At 35.9% G+C, this 17,532-nt stretch overlaps 1 protein-coding gene across 2 annotated transcripts; it reads left to right on the top strand.

Moving 5' to 3' along the window:
- The first annotated feature begins 31 nt into the window (after positions 1–31).
- On the top strand, positions 32–17,409 carry LOC135740421 (uncharacterized). 2 transcript variants are annotated; one of them, XM_065258771.1, is made up of 13 exons: positions 32–182; positions 1,774–2,650; positions 4,254–4,434; positions 4,510–4,652; positions 5,069–5,319; positions 7,463–7,765; positions 7,858–8,125; positions 10,468–10,618; positions 10,714–10,847; positions 12,780–12,854; positions 15,046–15,192; positions 15,280–15,376; positions 16,260–17,409. In XM_065258771.1, exons 2-13 carry the CDS (start codon positions 1,834–1,836, stop codon positions 16,321–16,323), a joined length of 2,631 nt encoding a protein of 876 aa, XP_065114843.1. In that variant the 5' UTR covers positions 32–182; positions 1,774–1,833; the 3' UTR covers positions 16,324–17,409. The 2 variants fall into 2 exon arrangements, with proteins under 2 accessions (XP_065114843.1, XP_065114845.1); XM_065258773.1 differs by having other exon boundaries at positions 4,513–4,652.
- The last annotated feature ends 123 nt before the right edge of the window (positions 17,410–17,532 follow it).

The following is a 17,532-nucleotide window of genomic DNA, read 5'->3' on the forward strand; positions in this document are numbered from 1 at the left end:
GGGATTTATGTCTCCGGGAATGCGCGTGAACTCACCCAGATTCACCCCCCTCAACCGGGCGCCCACGCACGCGCGCGTGGATGAGACCGACCGGATGAAATCGGTTCACAACAGGGAGGAAAGTTAACGAAACTTAAGAAAACGCAACTGCTGCTAACTTCTGTCGTGAATCGGTCGTCACGGTAAGCAATATATCTTTACATTAAAACGAGCAGATGAGACGCTTTCTGCACGCGTGTTTGTGATCTTTATCGTGGTTGTTGTGACGAGATTGATGACAAAAGCAGAGATCTTGTTGCGGTTTTATCTCTGTGCTGATTGCGAAACAAAGTTTCTTACGAGAATCCGTTTGATGGCGCAACTTTGATTTTAAATGCATGCATACATTGCATCGCATTGCTTTTGTTACAACATTATGGATCTAATGCTAAATCAGATGTGGTGTAGTTATGCAGTTGTGTATTTTTACTTCATGATGTCTTGTGGTTAATATGCAGTATCCGCAGGGTTATGGATTCATTGCTGATCAACACTTAATCCATTTTATGACAGTAGCCTACTTTTAGTTACCATTCCATTAAGCACTAAATGCTTGTACCTAAAAATAGATATTAGTGGTTATTTATTAGAAACTAGTAATTATTGATTAATTACTACTAGTACTAATACTAGTATTTCTATCAGCTGTATCTATTACATACTAGGCCTAGTACTTTTTCAAATAGTTACTAGTACTTAATTTCACTTTACTAGTTAACAAAAGTATTAATTAATACTTATTTTGTAACTTTTAGATCAATATATCCTGAGCTTTTATGTACAAGTATGTTTAAATTGACATTTCTAATCAGTATGCAAATGACATGTTAAATATTAATTAAACAATGCCATATAAGGAGATGAGACAGGAGAGTATACATTTTTTAAAGGTGCAAAATGTCAGAGGTTCTTCACTAAATTGAAAATCCAGCTATTGTTGAGGATATATTAAAATTTTGAACAAGTCTTCTTTAGTGCAATTTATCCCTTAGAATATAAATTTATTTGTACCGCTTTAAACAATTACTTTTCATTTTGGTTAAGCATAACTGTTGTATATTTCCTGGGCATTTACATCTCATTAGGATATATCATCATGATCATCATCACACATTTGTTATGAAAAACTTTTAATAATTGGAACTAAATGTGCAACCATGCATAAAGGAAAAATGTCATAAATGTAAATATTATCATATAATATGAGGTTATTGGCAATTTAGTTGTTCTGTTAAAAAGACTACTAATAATTATTTAATTATAATTATTATATTATAATAATTATGTTGTCTCAGATGAAGATATGTTTGTCTTGTGGAAACTACTGTAGCTTCTCATTGCGTTTCGAAATTAAGGTCGGTTGCAATTCGCAATCTCACCACTAGATGCCGGTTAATAAATCGTACTGTACCTTTAAATACTTAGATGGATGATAAATAGATATATTGAAGCAAATATTACATATAATACAAAGATTAAAGCTGGTGGAAAAGAAGTCCCTGACCGACTGTGGGGACGTTTCACATATGTTTACATTGCTATGGGTGATGTGCAGTGATACACAAAATTGTTGGGTTATCATAAATAAAACACAGCTATTGACCAATCAATCAGAATCAAGGACTGGAACAAGCTGTTTAATAATCATTTAAGCTAATGTTTTCAATAATATGAGCTGTCACAACTGTTGCTGTCTATCGTGATATAATAATAATTCAGTTTTTTTGTCCACAGAACCAAAGCGTTCCCGGCAGCTCCTGTTTATTGTGGTACTTTGTTAACAGGACAGCAGCCATGCGTGCAAATTTACTGTATTTGGTGTGCATGATCTTCATGTGTGTTTTGGATAAGGCGCATGCCTGTCTAATGATCAGTGAGGTGAACTGTGATAATCCCAGACTGGACACCCAGGAGTTTGTCGAGTTGTACTTTGACGGTATGAATCCCACTTCTCTAGATGGGTACACGCTCGTGTTTTACAACGGCAATGGCGACACTGCCTACCGCATTATAGATCTCAAAGGACATCAGACGGATCCGCGAGGATACTTTTTGATCGGTTCCTCTGAACTGACTCCTCAGCCTGCCATCTCTCTTCCACCCAACTCGGTACAGAACGGACCTGACGCCATTGCGCTCTACGGTCCCAACTGGGCCCCGGTTCTTGACGGGGGAAAGGTTTCAGGAGTGGGTCTGTTGGATGCAGTAGTATACACTTCTCGTAGATCTGCTGAGGGCGCAGACGGGCTGGCGTCGGTTCTGACTCCAGGTTCGCTTCCGTACGTGGAGGATGAGAAGGCTCTAGAGGGGGACGAATCGATACAGCGCTGCTGGCAGTCCAACAATCTCTGGACATTCCACACAGGTCCCCCCACACCTGGATGGGTCAATCATTGCCCGCCGCCGTCCCCAGGACACATTTGGATCAATGAGGTGGACCTCGGTGGGCCGGAGAAGCGGGGATTGGTTGAACTCAATGTTGGCATGGCAACCGGACTCTTTTCTGTGGTGCTCTTCGATGTCACCACCGATCTGATAAGCACAAGTGTGGAGTTCAACGCAACGCGGGCTGGTATCTTTACTGTATCTGTGGATACTGGTAGTTTGGCAGGTAATGTTGCTTGCATATGTCAAACCATTTAAAGGGACAGTGCACCCAAAATCAAATCAAATGTAAAGAAGAAAGTCATATGCACACTGGCCTTAGATAGCTTGAGGGCGAGTAAATTATGGACTAATTGTTTTATTTTGGGGTGAACTTTTTTTAAGGACACATGTGTGACGCATAAGAGATTTTGTGCTATGTCAGGGTTGCCAAATCTGCAGTTTTTCAGCAAAATTGTGCTACTTTTAATACCATTACTGCGGGCAGTTTTTTATGTATGCAGGTTGAAGCGACCCCAATAATGTAATATTTTGATTCGGGAATGCAAATTTTAGCACACAAGAAAAAGCCCCAAAGCACAGATTTTACCCCAGAATGCGATTTTTACTGGAGGTCCCCCCTCAAAATGTGATTGGGCTCATTTTAAAGTCTGACTTTTCTGTGAACTTCAAGGGATAGTTCACCCAAAAATGAAAATAATATTAATGACACCCTCATGTCGTTCCAAACGCGCAAGACCTCCTTTCATCTTAGAACACAGTTTAAGATGTTTTATATTTAGTCCTAGTGCTTGTTGACCTTTTCATTAAAAACCAAACTACAGTATACTGTCCATGTCCAGAAAGGTAATAAAAACATCATCAAAGTAGTCCATGAGACATCAGTGGGTCAGTTAGAATGTGTTGAAGCATCAAAAATACATTTTGGTCCAAAAATAACAAAAATGACGACTTTATTCAACATTGTCTTCTCTTTTGCGTCTGTTGTGAAGCGCATGTGTGAGACTAAAGTCACGTGACTGCAGTGACGCGGATGACATGTTATCCCCAAACATGTTTTACAAGTTTCTTTTCAAACTTACAGCGTGCGTCTCCCTCAGACTGTAAACGAAGCCCTTGTGCACAAAAAAACAGCTGGGGCGCACCATATAACACGTCAGTCACGTGACTTAAGTCTTGCGCATGCGCTTCACAACAGACGCAGAAAGAGTAGACAAGCCTGAATAAAGTTGTAATTTTTGTTATTTTTGGACCAAAATGTATTTTCGACGCTTCAGCACATTCTAACTGACCCACTGATGTCACATTGACTACTTTGATGATGTTTTTATAACCTTTCTGGACATGGACAGTATACCGTACGTAGATTTTTAATGAAGGGTCAACAAGCTCTCGAACTAAATCTAAAACATCTTAAACTGTGTTCCGAAGATGAACAGAGAATCTTACGAGTTTGGAATGACATGAGGGTGAGCCATTAATGACAATATTTTCATTTTTGGGTGAACCATCCCTTTCATTAGTTTTTAAAAATTCTTATTCTCCTCCCCTCCTCAAAACAACTTCAAACGATCTGGTCAGTCCGGATGGACAAATTCAAGTCTAGCCCTACCTTTATTCATTTTAGAAGCTGTTTCACTTGGATATAAATTTGCCATGGGGAAAATAAGACCATCGCTACTTCTGTTTCATGGCGACTTTAAAGTAGCAATTGGGCAGGTTTTGCTGTGAAAACCTGGCAACCCTGTGTTATGTGTTGCTTGAAAAGCATTGCACAAACACTCCAGATCTTAGCTGTGACTCTGTTAATATAATATTTCATTTTTCAGTGAAACAAAGTGCAGCTTTAGCAGTTTATAAAGGCCCGGCGTCAAACTTTTCCAAGGGCAGCCCCCTCAGCCACCAGCAGCCAATTGATGCCTTCGTTTACGGTGACAAAAAGTACATGCCCAGCGCCAACCTCACACAGACGCTCATACCTGGGAGAAAACCATTAATAATCACAGAAAGGTAATCTTGGCGTATATGCAAATCGCATTATTGAGCAGTTTGTGTAGGTTTATTCACACTTTTTTGGTTTTCCAGCAGTTTTGACACGTCGGGTGTATCTGGCAGTCGCTGTGGAGTTGCAGAATGGACGAGAGATCCGGGTCTATTTGTAAAAAGACTCCCAAGTCCCGGAAAACCCAACGACTGCATTTGGTTTCAGACCTGCCCACGTAATATAAGTAGGTGTCATTTAACAGTAAAACAAAGCTTAATTTACATAGATATTTAAGGTTTGTTACACATTTATAATATGTGACCTTGTTGGGGAAATCTAGGTTAAAGTCTTATTATCTTATGATGAGATTTTGAGCATCAAAGTCAGATTTTCCTCAGTGACATTTACATTTATGCATTTGGCAGTTACTTTTATCCAAAACGACTTGCAGTGCATTTAGTCTATACATTTATCAGTATGTGTGTTGTTCACTGGGATCGAACCCATGACCTTTGCATTGCTAACCAGTGCTTTGACGATTGAGCTACACAAACTCCTTGCATCTTCTAATCTAATGTCATGCATATAATCATTCGGTTACCAAAACATGATGCATTTCGAAGTCTTGATGTTTTATTCACATCCGTCTTTGTGTTTTAGCCTCATATACGTCAACGCCAGGATGGAATAAGCCTCCTTTTCACAGTGATAATGATTTCCTGATCAATGAGATCAACACCGATTCACCCGGCGCAGCAGAAGATGAGGAGTTTATAGAGTTGTGGCATCCATCCGGCTTCCGTATGTTCTTGGACTTTATCTGGCTGGTGTTGATCAATGGACAGACGGGTGAAGTGTATTTTGAGTTGGAGCTCAGTGAATACTACACTGATGAAAATGGGTACTTCTTGGTGAGCAACTGTAAAAGCGGCTGCATTTACACTACGTGTTTGAAGTGACTCACGTCATGGCACAGATCGGATATGACCCAATAATGTCTAATAAGGAAAAAAGGCGCATAGAATATTTAGATACTATATAACAGAGCTTTATATCTGTAGCAAGACTTGAAAATTCAACATTAATACCCTAATTGGAGCTTGTGTCCTCCATTGCACACACAAAATATTATCCCACTATCTCTGGATAACTTATGATTCACTACATGTTAAATTTGTTTACATTATATGCACTTACGCCCCGATTGCCAAAAAACATACGGCACACAAATACTCCATTATACAGACCAGACACGAATGAAGTGAATATATCAAATAAATCACGCTATTAGTGTGTCATTCGCATGTGAAATTCTCTTCATTTGCAAATGTAAAATGCGTCAGTGAAAATCAAAATGTCCATCATTCGCGTGTGAAATTCAAAATGCGCATAATTTTTTCCCTTAATTCAAAATGCGCGTCATTCGTGCGTGAAATAAAAAATTCGCGTCATTCGCACGTGAAATAAAAATGTGCGTCATTTGTGACTGAAATTCAAAATGCGTGTCATTCGCGCTTGTAATTCAAAATGCCATCATATTCAAAATGCGAGTCATTTGTGCGTGAAATTCAAAAATGTGCGTCATTCGCACATGAAATAAAAAATGCGCGTCATTCGCACGTGAAATAAAAATGTGCGTCATTTGTGACTGAAATTCAAAATGCGTGTCATTCGCGCTTGTAATTCAAAATGCCATCATATTCAAAATGCGAGTCACTTGTGCGTGAAATTCAAAAATGTGCGTCATTCGCACGTGAAATTCAAAATGCGCGTCATTCATGAGTGAAATTCAAAATGCGTGTCATTCGCGCGTGATATTCAAAATGTGTGCCATTCGCACGTGATATTAAAAATGTGCGTCGTTCGCACGTGAAATAAAAAAATGCGCGTCATTCGCACGTGAAATTCAAAATGCGCGTCATTCGCACATGAAATTCAAAATCCGCACCATTCGCGCGTGAAATTCCAAAATGCGTGTCATTCGCGCGTGAAATTCAAAATGCGCTTCATTTTGCGTGAAATTCAAAATGCGTGTCATTCGCACTTGAAATTCAAAATGTGAGTCATTCGCGTGTGAAATTCAAAATGCGCTTCATTTGGCGTGAAATTCAAAATGCGTGTCATTCACGCGTGAAATTCAAAATGCGTGTCATTCGCACTTGAAATTCAAAATGTAAGTCATTCGCGCGTGAAATTCAAAATGCGTGTCAAATTTGCATCATATATAAAGAACATCTGACCTCCTGAATTACTTTCTTCCAAGCAAGATCCTTAACTCTTTCACCGCCAGCGTTTTAAAAAAAGTTGCCAGCCAGCGCCAGGGTTTTTCATGATTTTCACCAAAGTTTAATGCCTTCCAGAAAATGTTCTTCTTTAAATATATAAACATACAATATACCAAATGAAAGAACAGACCCTCTGCTTTCAAAAAAAAAAAACGTTTCATCCTACCTTCAGTGGTTCTTTTGTAATCAGCTTTTGAATATGGGTAGGTTTCTGCAAAAACACCACATTTTGAGCAAAAAGCAGAGATAATTCCATTTTTGTGACGGACTTTTCATAGCGATCCCATTCAGAGCGATCTTTAAAACAGACAAGGACATGCAGCCGCTTGCCATAGGGCAATACTTCCGGTTTTAAAAAGTTGCGGAAGGGCGCCACCTGTTGGATAATAGCGGTATTGCGGAAAGACGGAAAATCTCGTCATTGGCGGGGAAGCGTTTTCTGTTAATTGACGAGATATCTCGTCAATGGCGGGGAAAGAGTTAATATTCCTGTTTCTTTTAAAGTACGAAGATGTGTCGTACAGCTCTGGATGTACACATACCGCAACAATTATTTTGTCCTTCATTGTTATTTCGTATTTCTGTTTCAGCTCGCTACTTTATTATTACATCAATACTGGAGCAAGCTCTTGATTGTTTAACGCTGTGCGAAAATCCACCTAAGTTTGAAATGTGCATCAAACGCCTGAAAGTCAGGGTCAAATCTATGTGAAGAATGAGAAGATGCACTTGTCCTTTGTGAAATTATTACTTTAAATATTTTTCTCAGATCGGCAGCAGTAAGATCGGCGCAGACGTAACGATTCAAGCAAACAATATTCAGAACGGACCAGATGCCATAGCGATATACCGCAGCGAGTCTTCACCCTCCAGTGAGAGTTCAGGTATCCCAAAGAAAGGCTTGTTGGACGCAGTGGTTTACCGCTCTCGTGGATCTGATAAAAAAACGGGGGAGCTCACAGATGCTCTAACACCGGGACAGCTCCCCCTGCTGGAGGACATCAACGCCTTACCAGGCGATGAGACTCTCTCCCGATGTGGATCTGACAGACTTAACCTCAGCGTTTACAGGGTGAGAACACCGTCCGTATCTTCTGTACATGAGAATTTGCATAGTGACATTCACAATATTGTTATGTTAACCAACATGCTCTGATTTCACAGGTTGGTTCTCCCACGCCAAGAAAACCGAACGACTGTCCGTCCAAACCCACTTTAGCCCCGCCCCCAAAGGGTGTCGTCTTCAATGAGATTGGAGATAAACAATCAGAGCAGAGTATGTTTGTGGAGTTGTCCGGTCCACCGTTGACCTCCCTGCGTGGACTTGTTTTGGTATTTTTGGATGAAGGAGGTCAAGAAAAAAAATCTGTCCCGCTAACTGGCAGCATAGGAGCTGATGGATTTTATCTCGTAAGCAATGTCTCTGGAGCAGGTGGGTGTTTAATGTTTTGGATGTAAAAGATTGAAACTGATATGCATAGATTGATGTATCTTAACTCATTCCCCGGCAGCCATTTTTAAAAGTTGCCCCCCAGAATTTTTTGTTATTTTCACAAAAAAATCTAATAAAAGAACAGACCCTCTGTTTTCAAAAAACGAACAAACAAAATGAAAAAAAAAAAACTTTCATCATATCTGTATTTTTTTTCTGCTTATTAACTCTATAACTATAAAAATATATATACAAATAAATTTTAACAAAAAGCTGAAATAATTGCATTTTTGTGAATGAATTTTTTTAGAGATCAGATTCGGAACGATTATCAAAACGTACACAGAGTTTAAAATAAGTAAATAACATTTTGGCTTCAGTTTTTTTTTAATTGGGTAAGTGCGCAATCTAGTGGATAATCGCGGTATTGCAGATTTTCATTCAAATTCACCAGGAACTTTTTTTATGCAAATGTTTTCTCGTCAAAATGCAAACTCGTCAATGGCGGGAAAAGAGTTAAAGAGTTTTAACATTGGAAAGCAACAGCGGCATCTCGCTTTTTCAGTTCAAAATGATTTTTTCATTTATTTTCTCGCATTAAAAAGTTTTACTCAAAAAGTAAAATTATTAAATAATAAATAAGCAGTAGTGAAGCAGTTCTACAAGAAAATCTCAGGAGACAGATTAACAGTTAATTTGAATTTATTTAACAGTGATAAACAGCAATAGCTTAAGAGTGGAATGATATAGTTCTTTGGCGTAGACCCCGTCCGTAGTTTGAATCCGGGGATCGTGGATTCATGCACTTCCTGCCTGAAGATGAAGGCAGGGGCGGAGCCTATCCCCCGGACTATGGACGGAGCCAACCTGATGGTGGTGGTAGGGAGGGAGGGTGGGTTGTGAATCCTGGTGACAGTATCTGTGAACGCAGAGACAGGTGAGCAAAGGATTTAAATACTCCCAGAATCAGAGGTGATTGGCCAGATCTTGTGAAATGAATGACGTAGCATTAGAGTTTTCCTGGTAGAACTTGCGCTAAAGCTTACATTTCCCAAATAATCTGAGTTCTTATTGGCTGCTTTGCGTTATGTAGCTCATGTCATTTATTTTAAAATTTGGCCATTCCAATGAATTGGTGCCATTTGCATGTTGTAATTCGTCTAAATTTCATTTTTATATTTTTTTTAACACTAAATCTAATAACACACATATTATTTACTTTTCAAAATGATTACTGGTCAATACTAAAGATAATTGGTTTATTTTTTAACATGGAGGATGGAGGCATTTTGGTAACAGGACTGAGTTTTAAGCATAGATTTAGCAAATACAGGTAATATAGCTGCATTAAATATGTGCATTACCAATTTTTTATTAAAAAAAAGATAACATCAAAGAAAATATAGGCAACAGGACTAAACATAAATATTTACAATAATAACTTTTGATCTTCACATGGCCTTCAAAAGATCCAGATGATGTAACTTCCTCTTGAAAACGTGACTTGTGGAAAAGTCCTAGATTTTCAGAGGGAGGAATGTGCTGGGAAACAGGACTGAGTAAAATCATGACTAACAGCATGACTAAAATGACTTCCTCAATGGTAAAAAAAAATTTTTAAAGCAAAGATGGGATATGCACCCACACAAAAATGAAAAAATGTAAGATATCGAAAGGATTTTATGCTTTATTTAAGGTAGAGAAATAAAACCAGGAACTGATAAAAAAGTAGTTTTTTAGTGTTTATGTATAGTTTTTATTAATGTTTTAAATTATATCGTTTAAATTTGGTGTTTGATTAACATGCACACTTTTCTTCATAATAAAATGTATTTTTGAGTTAGCTTTTTTATACATATAATGTCCTGGGGACAGAAATGGCACAGATTTAGAAATGGCACAGAATTACTGGATGAAAATAAATAATATTTTAGTTTTGTGTAATGAATGAAACCAAAATGTTTGCACAATTATATTTTTATTTACTTCTGACATCACAAGGATTTTAGGATCAATAAAAACATTTCCGTCAATTAACATTAAACAATCAAACAGTACTTTATATGTATGAAGACTGGGTGAACATAGCAATTAAATAAAAAAAGTGAATAATAAATTACACAGTTTTAAAAAATGTGATAACGTTAGAGCTCATAGTGGTTTTGTTTTTTAAGAATTGTAATAAATAAGGAAAATAAAATTGTTTGCTTCCATGACCTTCTCTATAGCAAACCACTTGCGAATTACAATAAAACAGATAAAACACAGTGTTACTTAGCATGTGATATATAGATATAACTAAAAAATTGTTTATTTGTGTTTGTCTTTTTGTCTCTGGACAGATCAAAGTTTGACAGCTTCATTGACTGATCTGAGTGCAGTGGAGTTGTGTTTCGAAGCGTCAGGCTCGGGTGTATGTGGCAGTGATTCACGTCGTCTAGATCGCTTCAACTTTAACACTGACCTGGAGCTACGCGTTGATGTGCTTTTAAAGTTTGTGTTGGGCTTTTACACATGTAGATCAGTTTAGTTAAGATCTCTTGCTGTCTTCTCTTCACACACATCTGTATGTTTGTTTTTATCTGCAGGTTGTATTCTGTATCTCGATGCGAGTCAGACGGACACCCACTCTGGATTTATTCGCATACGTCTGCACGCCTGCCGAACCTCTGTCCAAATCCTTCACTTTCCATCTCTGTGGATCTCTGCCTACATTTAGAAAGTATGTTGGAGTACTTCTGTAAATCCTGTCTGCTCGCACATAAACCTAAACAGACCAGCCACAAATACATCTCAGTCGGCCTTTGCTTATAATAAAATAATAATTAGAACGCAGGACGTCAACTTCTTAAAAGGTGTAAGGTACCTCTTTTCAAACGTCACATACGTCCGCTAAAGTTTACGCACTGGGTGGTGTTTGGTATGTTTGTGTTTCTTTACAGTTTTAATCATTCAGTAATTTGGTATTAGGTTGTTACACAACAGTCGTGACTCATGATGCATGAACAAACCTGCCTGAACACGCACCCTAAGAAATCATGGGAAAGATACAGAAACTCATTTGGGGCATTACACCTGATCACTATAGCTATCCAACCAAGTGTAAATGCTCCCTTAAACATTTAAAATGTAAGCACATCACTCGCAAGTTAGCTGGGAAAGAGGGAAACAAGCAAAGATGGCACTCTTTTATTGATAATATTCACTTTTAATTTTTTTCCCACTCCCTTTTTTTGCACAAGCGTCGTCGCAGTTTTCTTAAGGCGGACTAATAAATAGTGTATTTGCATATTGCACGGGAATAGACAATCGGTTTAATATCTGTTTAGCCAAGATGCACAGGGGATGCATGGTTGTGTGATCATTTGCAGATGTGAAATTTTCTTATCTGACATGATCTTTGGAAGGGTAAAATACTTGAGTTACTAGACCGCATATGACTCCCTGACTGGTTGTTAGTGATGTATTTCAGTGTACACTGTAAAATCCAACAAGTTCAGAGTACTCAAAACTTTTGTGGAAACCGAATACCTAAAAACATTTACTTTAACCAACTTAAAATTTTAAAGGGACAATGAAGGTGTCGATTTTTATTGTTTTATACTGTTTGAAAATCAAAGCGGTGAAATCCTTGAACACACATAAAACTTTTAAGAAATAAATTAACTTTTTTCACAGGTTTGAGTAAAGTTCACTCAGTTTAAATGAGTACATTGTACTGATCGGGTTTAAAGTGTATAGACAGTATCAGCACTAACAACCAGTGTTAACCGGCATAGTTTTTGTTAACAACATGTTTTTACTGATGAAGACGAGACGATAAGTAAATAAAAACTAATCCATGATGATGACATTTTCTTCAACGAACAAAAACTTTAGAATCTCTGTGTGGTCACAAAACAAAGCAGTCAAACTTGCTTTACAAGTGATTTCAGCTTACTTTTTTACATTTTGTCTAGTGATGAGTTTGTCTAGTTGCTTTAACTTCTTACACTGCAAAAAATTATTTTCAAGAAAACATTTTCGTAGTTTTTTTGTCTTGTTTTCAGTAAAAATATCTAAAAAATTCTTAAATTAAGATGCTTTTTCTTGATGAGCAGAACGACCCAAGAAAATAAGTCTTAATTTTTCTTGAATTTAGTGTTTAAGAAAAATGTTCTAGATTTTTTTGCTTACCCCATTGGCAGATTTTTTTGCAAATTTTTGGTTTAAAAACTAGACTTATTTTCTTGGGTCATTTTGTTTATCAAGAAAAAGCAAGAATTTTGAGATATTTTTTACTGAAAACAAGACAAAAATACTAAGAATTTTTTTCTTGAAAATCATTTTTTTGCAGTGTATAAAAGCAATATGCACTGCAAAAAAATAATTTTCAAGAAATAAAAATTCTTAGTATTTTTGTCTTGTTTTCAGTAAAAATATCTAAAAATTCTTAAATTAAGATGCCTTTTCTTGATGAGACAAACGACCCAAGAAAATAAGTCTAGTTTTTAGACCAAAAATATCAAATTTAAGTGATTTTGTGCATAAAACAAGCAAAAAAATGGATGTGGTGTTTAGCGGCTTTTGCATCTGAGTTCCTTAATAGTTGTTTAATAGATTACTTTGTGTTCAAGGGAGCTTCTCCTCTAACGTCTCTCTTTGTCTCACCAAGGTTGTTCCAAAAAAGACATCGCTGTTTTATTGGAAAAGTCATGCAAGTGTGGAATCTCAAGTTTACATCTTGAAGGTGAGACACATTAAACACATTATAATTTTACATTAACATTAATACTTTGATCAGGAGGTTTTATTCAAAGTGACTTACACTGCAAAAAATAACTTTCTTACTTAGTATTTTTTCTTGTTTTTAGTAGAAATTTATAAAAATTCTTAAATTTAGATGCTTTTTCTTGTTGAGCAAAATGACCTAAGAAAATAAGTCTAGTTTTTTTGTGCTTAAAACAAGCTAAATTATCTGCCAATGGGGTAAGGAAAAAAACACTAAAAATATGTTTTCTTTTTTTTAATCACTTTCACTGCAAAAAAATGATTTTCAAGAAAAAAATGTCTTAGTATTTTTGTCTTGTTTTCATTAAAAATATTAAAAAATTTTATAAAAATTTTTATAAAAAAAAGGTCTAGTTTTAATTGATTTTGTGGATAAAACAAGCAAAAAAAAAACTGCCAATGGGGTAAGAAAAAACATATTGAACAACTTTCTTAATCACTAAATTCAAGAAAAATTTGCTTACCCCATTGGCAGATTTTGTTGTTGCTTGTTTTATGCACAAATTCACTTAAATTGTCTAGTTTTTGTCTATAAACTAGTCCTATTTTCTTAGATAATTTTGCTGATCAAGAAAATACGTCTTGATTTAAGAATTTTTAGATATGTATTACTGAAAACAAGATAAAAATACTAAGAAAGTCATTTTTTTGCAGTGTAAACAGTGTGTTAAAGCTATGCCTGTGTGTTTCTTTAAAATGTGCACTGCAAAAAATGATTTTTAAGAAAAAAAAATCTTAGTGTTTTTGTCTTGTTTTTTGTAAAAATATCTAAAAATTAGGGCTGTCAAAAGATTAATCGCGATTAATCGCATCCAACATAAAAGTTTGTGTTTACATAGCATATGTGTGTGTACTGTGTATAAATATTATGTATATATAAATACACACACATTCATGTATATATTTAAGAAATATTTGCATTTAAATACTGTATATACATTTCTATAATTTATATTATATATAAATATAAATATTTTATATATAAATATAACAATTTTTTCTTAAATATATACATGATTGGGTGTGTTTTTATATATAAATAATAATTATACACAGTACACACACATATGTTATGTAAACACAAACTTTTATTTTGGATGCGATTAATCGCGATTAATCTTTTGACAGCCCTACTAAAAATTCTTATTTTCTTGGGTCATTTTGCTCATTAAGAAAAAGCATCTTAATTTAAGAATTTTTAGATATTTTTATTGAAAACAAGACAAAAATATTTAAAAACAAAATTTCTTGAAAATAATTTTTTGCCGTGTGTGTTCATTAGAAACACTTAATCAAAGCAAAATGTTCTCACCCCATTGGCAGATATTTTTGCTTGTTTTATGCACAAATTCACTTAAATTGTTTAATTTTTGTCTAAAAACTAGACTTACCTTCTTAGGTCATTTTGCACATCAAGAAAATACATCTTGATTTTAGATTTAGACAAAATACTAAATAAGAAAGACATTTTTTACACCACAATATTTTTTATTAGAATATTTCTTGTATTAAGTGTTTAAGAAAAAAGTTTAAGATTTTTTTCATACCCTATTGGCATTTTAACTTTTTTCTTGTGTCAAAAAACTAATTTTGCTTAACAAAAAAAAATACATCTTGATTTTAGAATTTTTAGATATTTTTACTGAATTCAAGACAAAAGCTAAGTAAGAAAGTCATTTTATGCAATGTATGTACCAGTAATACCACCGTCATTTGCTCAAACAACTTGATGGAAACTAACCTAATTCGCTTTTTTTGCGAATTTTGAAAAGATTTTGGACTTGCACGTTTGGATGGAAACCCCTTTAATAGTCAATCAAAAAAATGTATACCAGTTTATTCAATTATAATCTATTTATAAGGACATGAAATTAGCAATATTACAATTTGCTATTTTCTATATACTGTATATTTAATCATTTTCTGTGGTTTCCTTTCATTGTTTTTCATGTAAAGCTGCTTTGACACTAGTTTCACAAGTTTATTTTCACAATATCACAATTACACATGTTGCATTGTACACTACATTTCAATGCAGCAGATACAAAAAAATACTATAGCAACAATGTAAAAAAAAGTGCTATACACAGTAAATAAGTGACTTTACTCTTCAGCTCATGTTTATATCCATCATGTCTTTTGTGTTTCAGATGTGAATGCATCCTGTGAGTCAGGTGGTACACATGTACAAGGGCCTATTGTTTCAATTTCAGACCAGCAGAGGGAGCAAATCAATGAAACGCTGCATGTCAATGGGTTTTTATGTTACAGTACAATGAATCAGCCGGTTCGTGCAGGTACAGATCATGCACACACACACTAGCTATTAGATTTTGCTTGTATAAGTCAGAATAACTGTCTGTCTGTTTGTCTGTCTGGTGCAGCCGAGTCGTCTGTCGGCCTGCAAGTTGGGCTCGTGCTCACAGCGTTTCTGCTGTTTGGTTTGGGTGCAGCGTTGATTGCCTACCTGTACAAGAGAAGGTGAGTCTGTGTGTATGGATGTGTTTTAGGACATATGTGAACTTGTCATTGATTTTAATCTTTGGCATGATCTTACTTAGTCCATTTTAAAGATATCAAAGTTAGATTTTTACAGAATGATATTTACATGATATAAGATGATTTTATGTAAAAAACAAACAAAAAAAACAATAGAATGACCTTAACTGGGTTTTCACATAAAGTCACATTTAACACTAGACTAGAGGTCTTCTCATGTCCAAAGAAATGTACCAGACCCAAATCACTTTTTCCCCGAACCTGATGTGCATAAATAATTTTTTTAAAGAAAGACCCGACCCGAGACAAACCGTAGAAAACTAAACCTGAACTATTGGCAATTTTTTTTCACCCGATTGGACCCGAATGTAAACGTGCATCCCTGCATGTACCAGTCCAACAGAAAGAAACCCTATTTGCCTTGCGTCCAATTGGAACTCCTGATCCATTTATTTTCATTTGATATCTGACGACAACACCAAGGTAACCGCTAAGATCTGCATTGAAAATTGAGTGACAGGTCTGTCACAACAAAAATTAGCCTCGGGTTCGGGTCTTCTCGGGTCCGATCGGCAAATTATTTTCTAATGACCCGAGACCCGGGCTGTTGTTATTATACCCGACTCGTGTCTAAGGTACACGTGAAACTTTTAGACCAAAACCTGCTTGAGTCTCGGGTCCGACCTTGGGTTTTCAAATCTAAGTGGACTTGTGAAGACCTCTACACTAGATGCATAAAATTGTGCATACGAATGATTAGAAACATTTTTATTGGTCAATAATTTATGAAATATATAAATGCATAGTGGTTTTTAGTCCCTTGCCAATCTATTTAATTGTTTCTTTAATGATCTTTTTTTGTCAGGCGACCCTCAGATTATCTGTCAATGCAGATGAACGAACATCCTGACACACCACTGGACCTGTAGTTTATTTGTGTGAATGTGTGTGTGTGGATGTTTGTGTGTTTTATAAAGATTATGCAATATTGACATTCAAAGACTTGTTTTAAGGTGTTTAGGAAACCCGTTATACATACTATATGTTGTTGTTTTTTATTGTGATCATGCATACTTTAATGTGCATTTTGTCATGAACGAGCAATGCTAGCAAGTGTCATGAGACTTCAGCTTACGGTACTTTAGCTTGTGTTATCATCGCGTGTGATGCAAAGATAAGGTCGTTCTTTTAAGTTACAAAATTCTGTAATACTTCAAACAGCTGAAAACTACGTTGTCTCAGACAATGACATGTTTGTCATGTGACAGCCACCATAGCTTCACAATGCTTTGCTTTTTAAAGGGGAGGGGTAAGCAGTTGGTTGCAATTCACAGTCTCACCACTAGATGCCAGTAAAATCTACATAGTGCACCTTTAACCTTCACAAATCATTCCATTCAGAAATAAATTAAACGAGACATGCCGATATTTTAAGATTTCAACATCCTCCATTCAAAACATCAGATTTAAAATAGCGCCGGAAATTGTAATCGCTCCAGAAATTGCTCACACAATCATGTTTTTGGGTGTGTGTGTTTACAGATTTGCTTTTATGTATCTAGTGTTTAATGTGTTGTAAATTGTTCTCAGGTTCATAAGGTACAATGTATGTACAAGACGAAAGATTTGGGTGAATAACTTTAGTCTCATGTATGACTCTCCCGCTCTATCCTCCATTAGTTGTATATTACGTAGTCAGACCGTTTCACTTGTGGACTGATAGTCTTTGTTACTAATTTTTAAAGGTTCGTCACAGTTCAGCCGGCAGTGAAGAATACTTTTGCGGTCTAGACCAAACAGAAAATATACAGGAAACAAAGGGTCACTGTGATGGGCGGTACTGTTATTTTTATCAGAGCAGAACTATACATTTGACATGTTGTATTATTAAGTAAAAGTTATATCGTGTTGATTTTTTTTATTCTTCACTTGTTTCTTATTGGTTATTGATGATCAGTCTTGTTTGGCTGGTGCATTTTTGTAAAATACATTGAAAATAAAGAATTGTTTGTTTATTGGCTGTGCATGACTGTCATGAATATGAAGGTCTGTATTTGGATATATACACCTGTAAAGCATGAACACATTCAGTATTTATAGCTCTCTGTCTCTCTGTCTCTCTCTTCCTGTTCTTTCAT

This window comes from Paramisgurnus dabryanus, chromosome 22 (assembly GCF_030506205.2).
Source record: "Paramisgurnus dabryanus chromosome 22, PD_genome_1.1, whole genome shotgun sequence".
Lineage (NCBI taxonomy): Eukaryota > Metazoa > Chordata > Actinopteri > Cypriniformes > Cobitidae > Paramisgurnus > Paramisgurnus dabryanus.

Bases quoted from the DNA above. Each gene is read 5' to 3' on its own strand.
- LOC135740421 (XM_065258771.1), top strand. From the start codon at position 1,834: ATGCGTGCAAATTTACTGTATTTGGTGTGCATGATCTTCATGTGTGTT. The intron at 10,848-12,779 runs GTATGTTGGAGT...TGTCTCACCAAG, and splicing joins TCTCTGCCTACATTTAGAAA to GTTGTTCCAAAAAAGACATC. The intron at 15,193-15,279 runs GTACAGATCATG...TGTCTGGTGCAG, and splicing joins GAATCAGCCGGTTCGTGCAG to CCGAGTCGTCTGTCGGCCTG.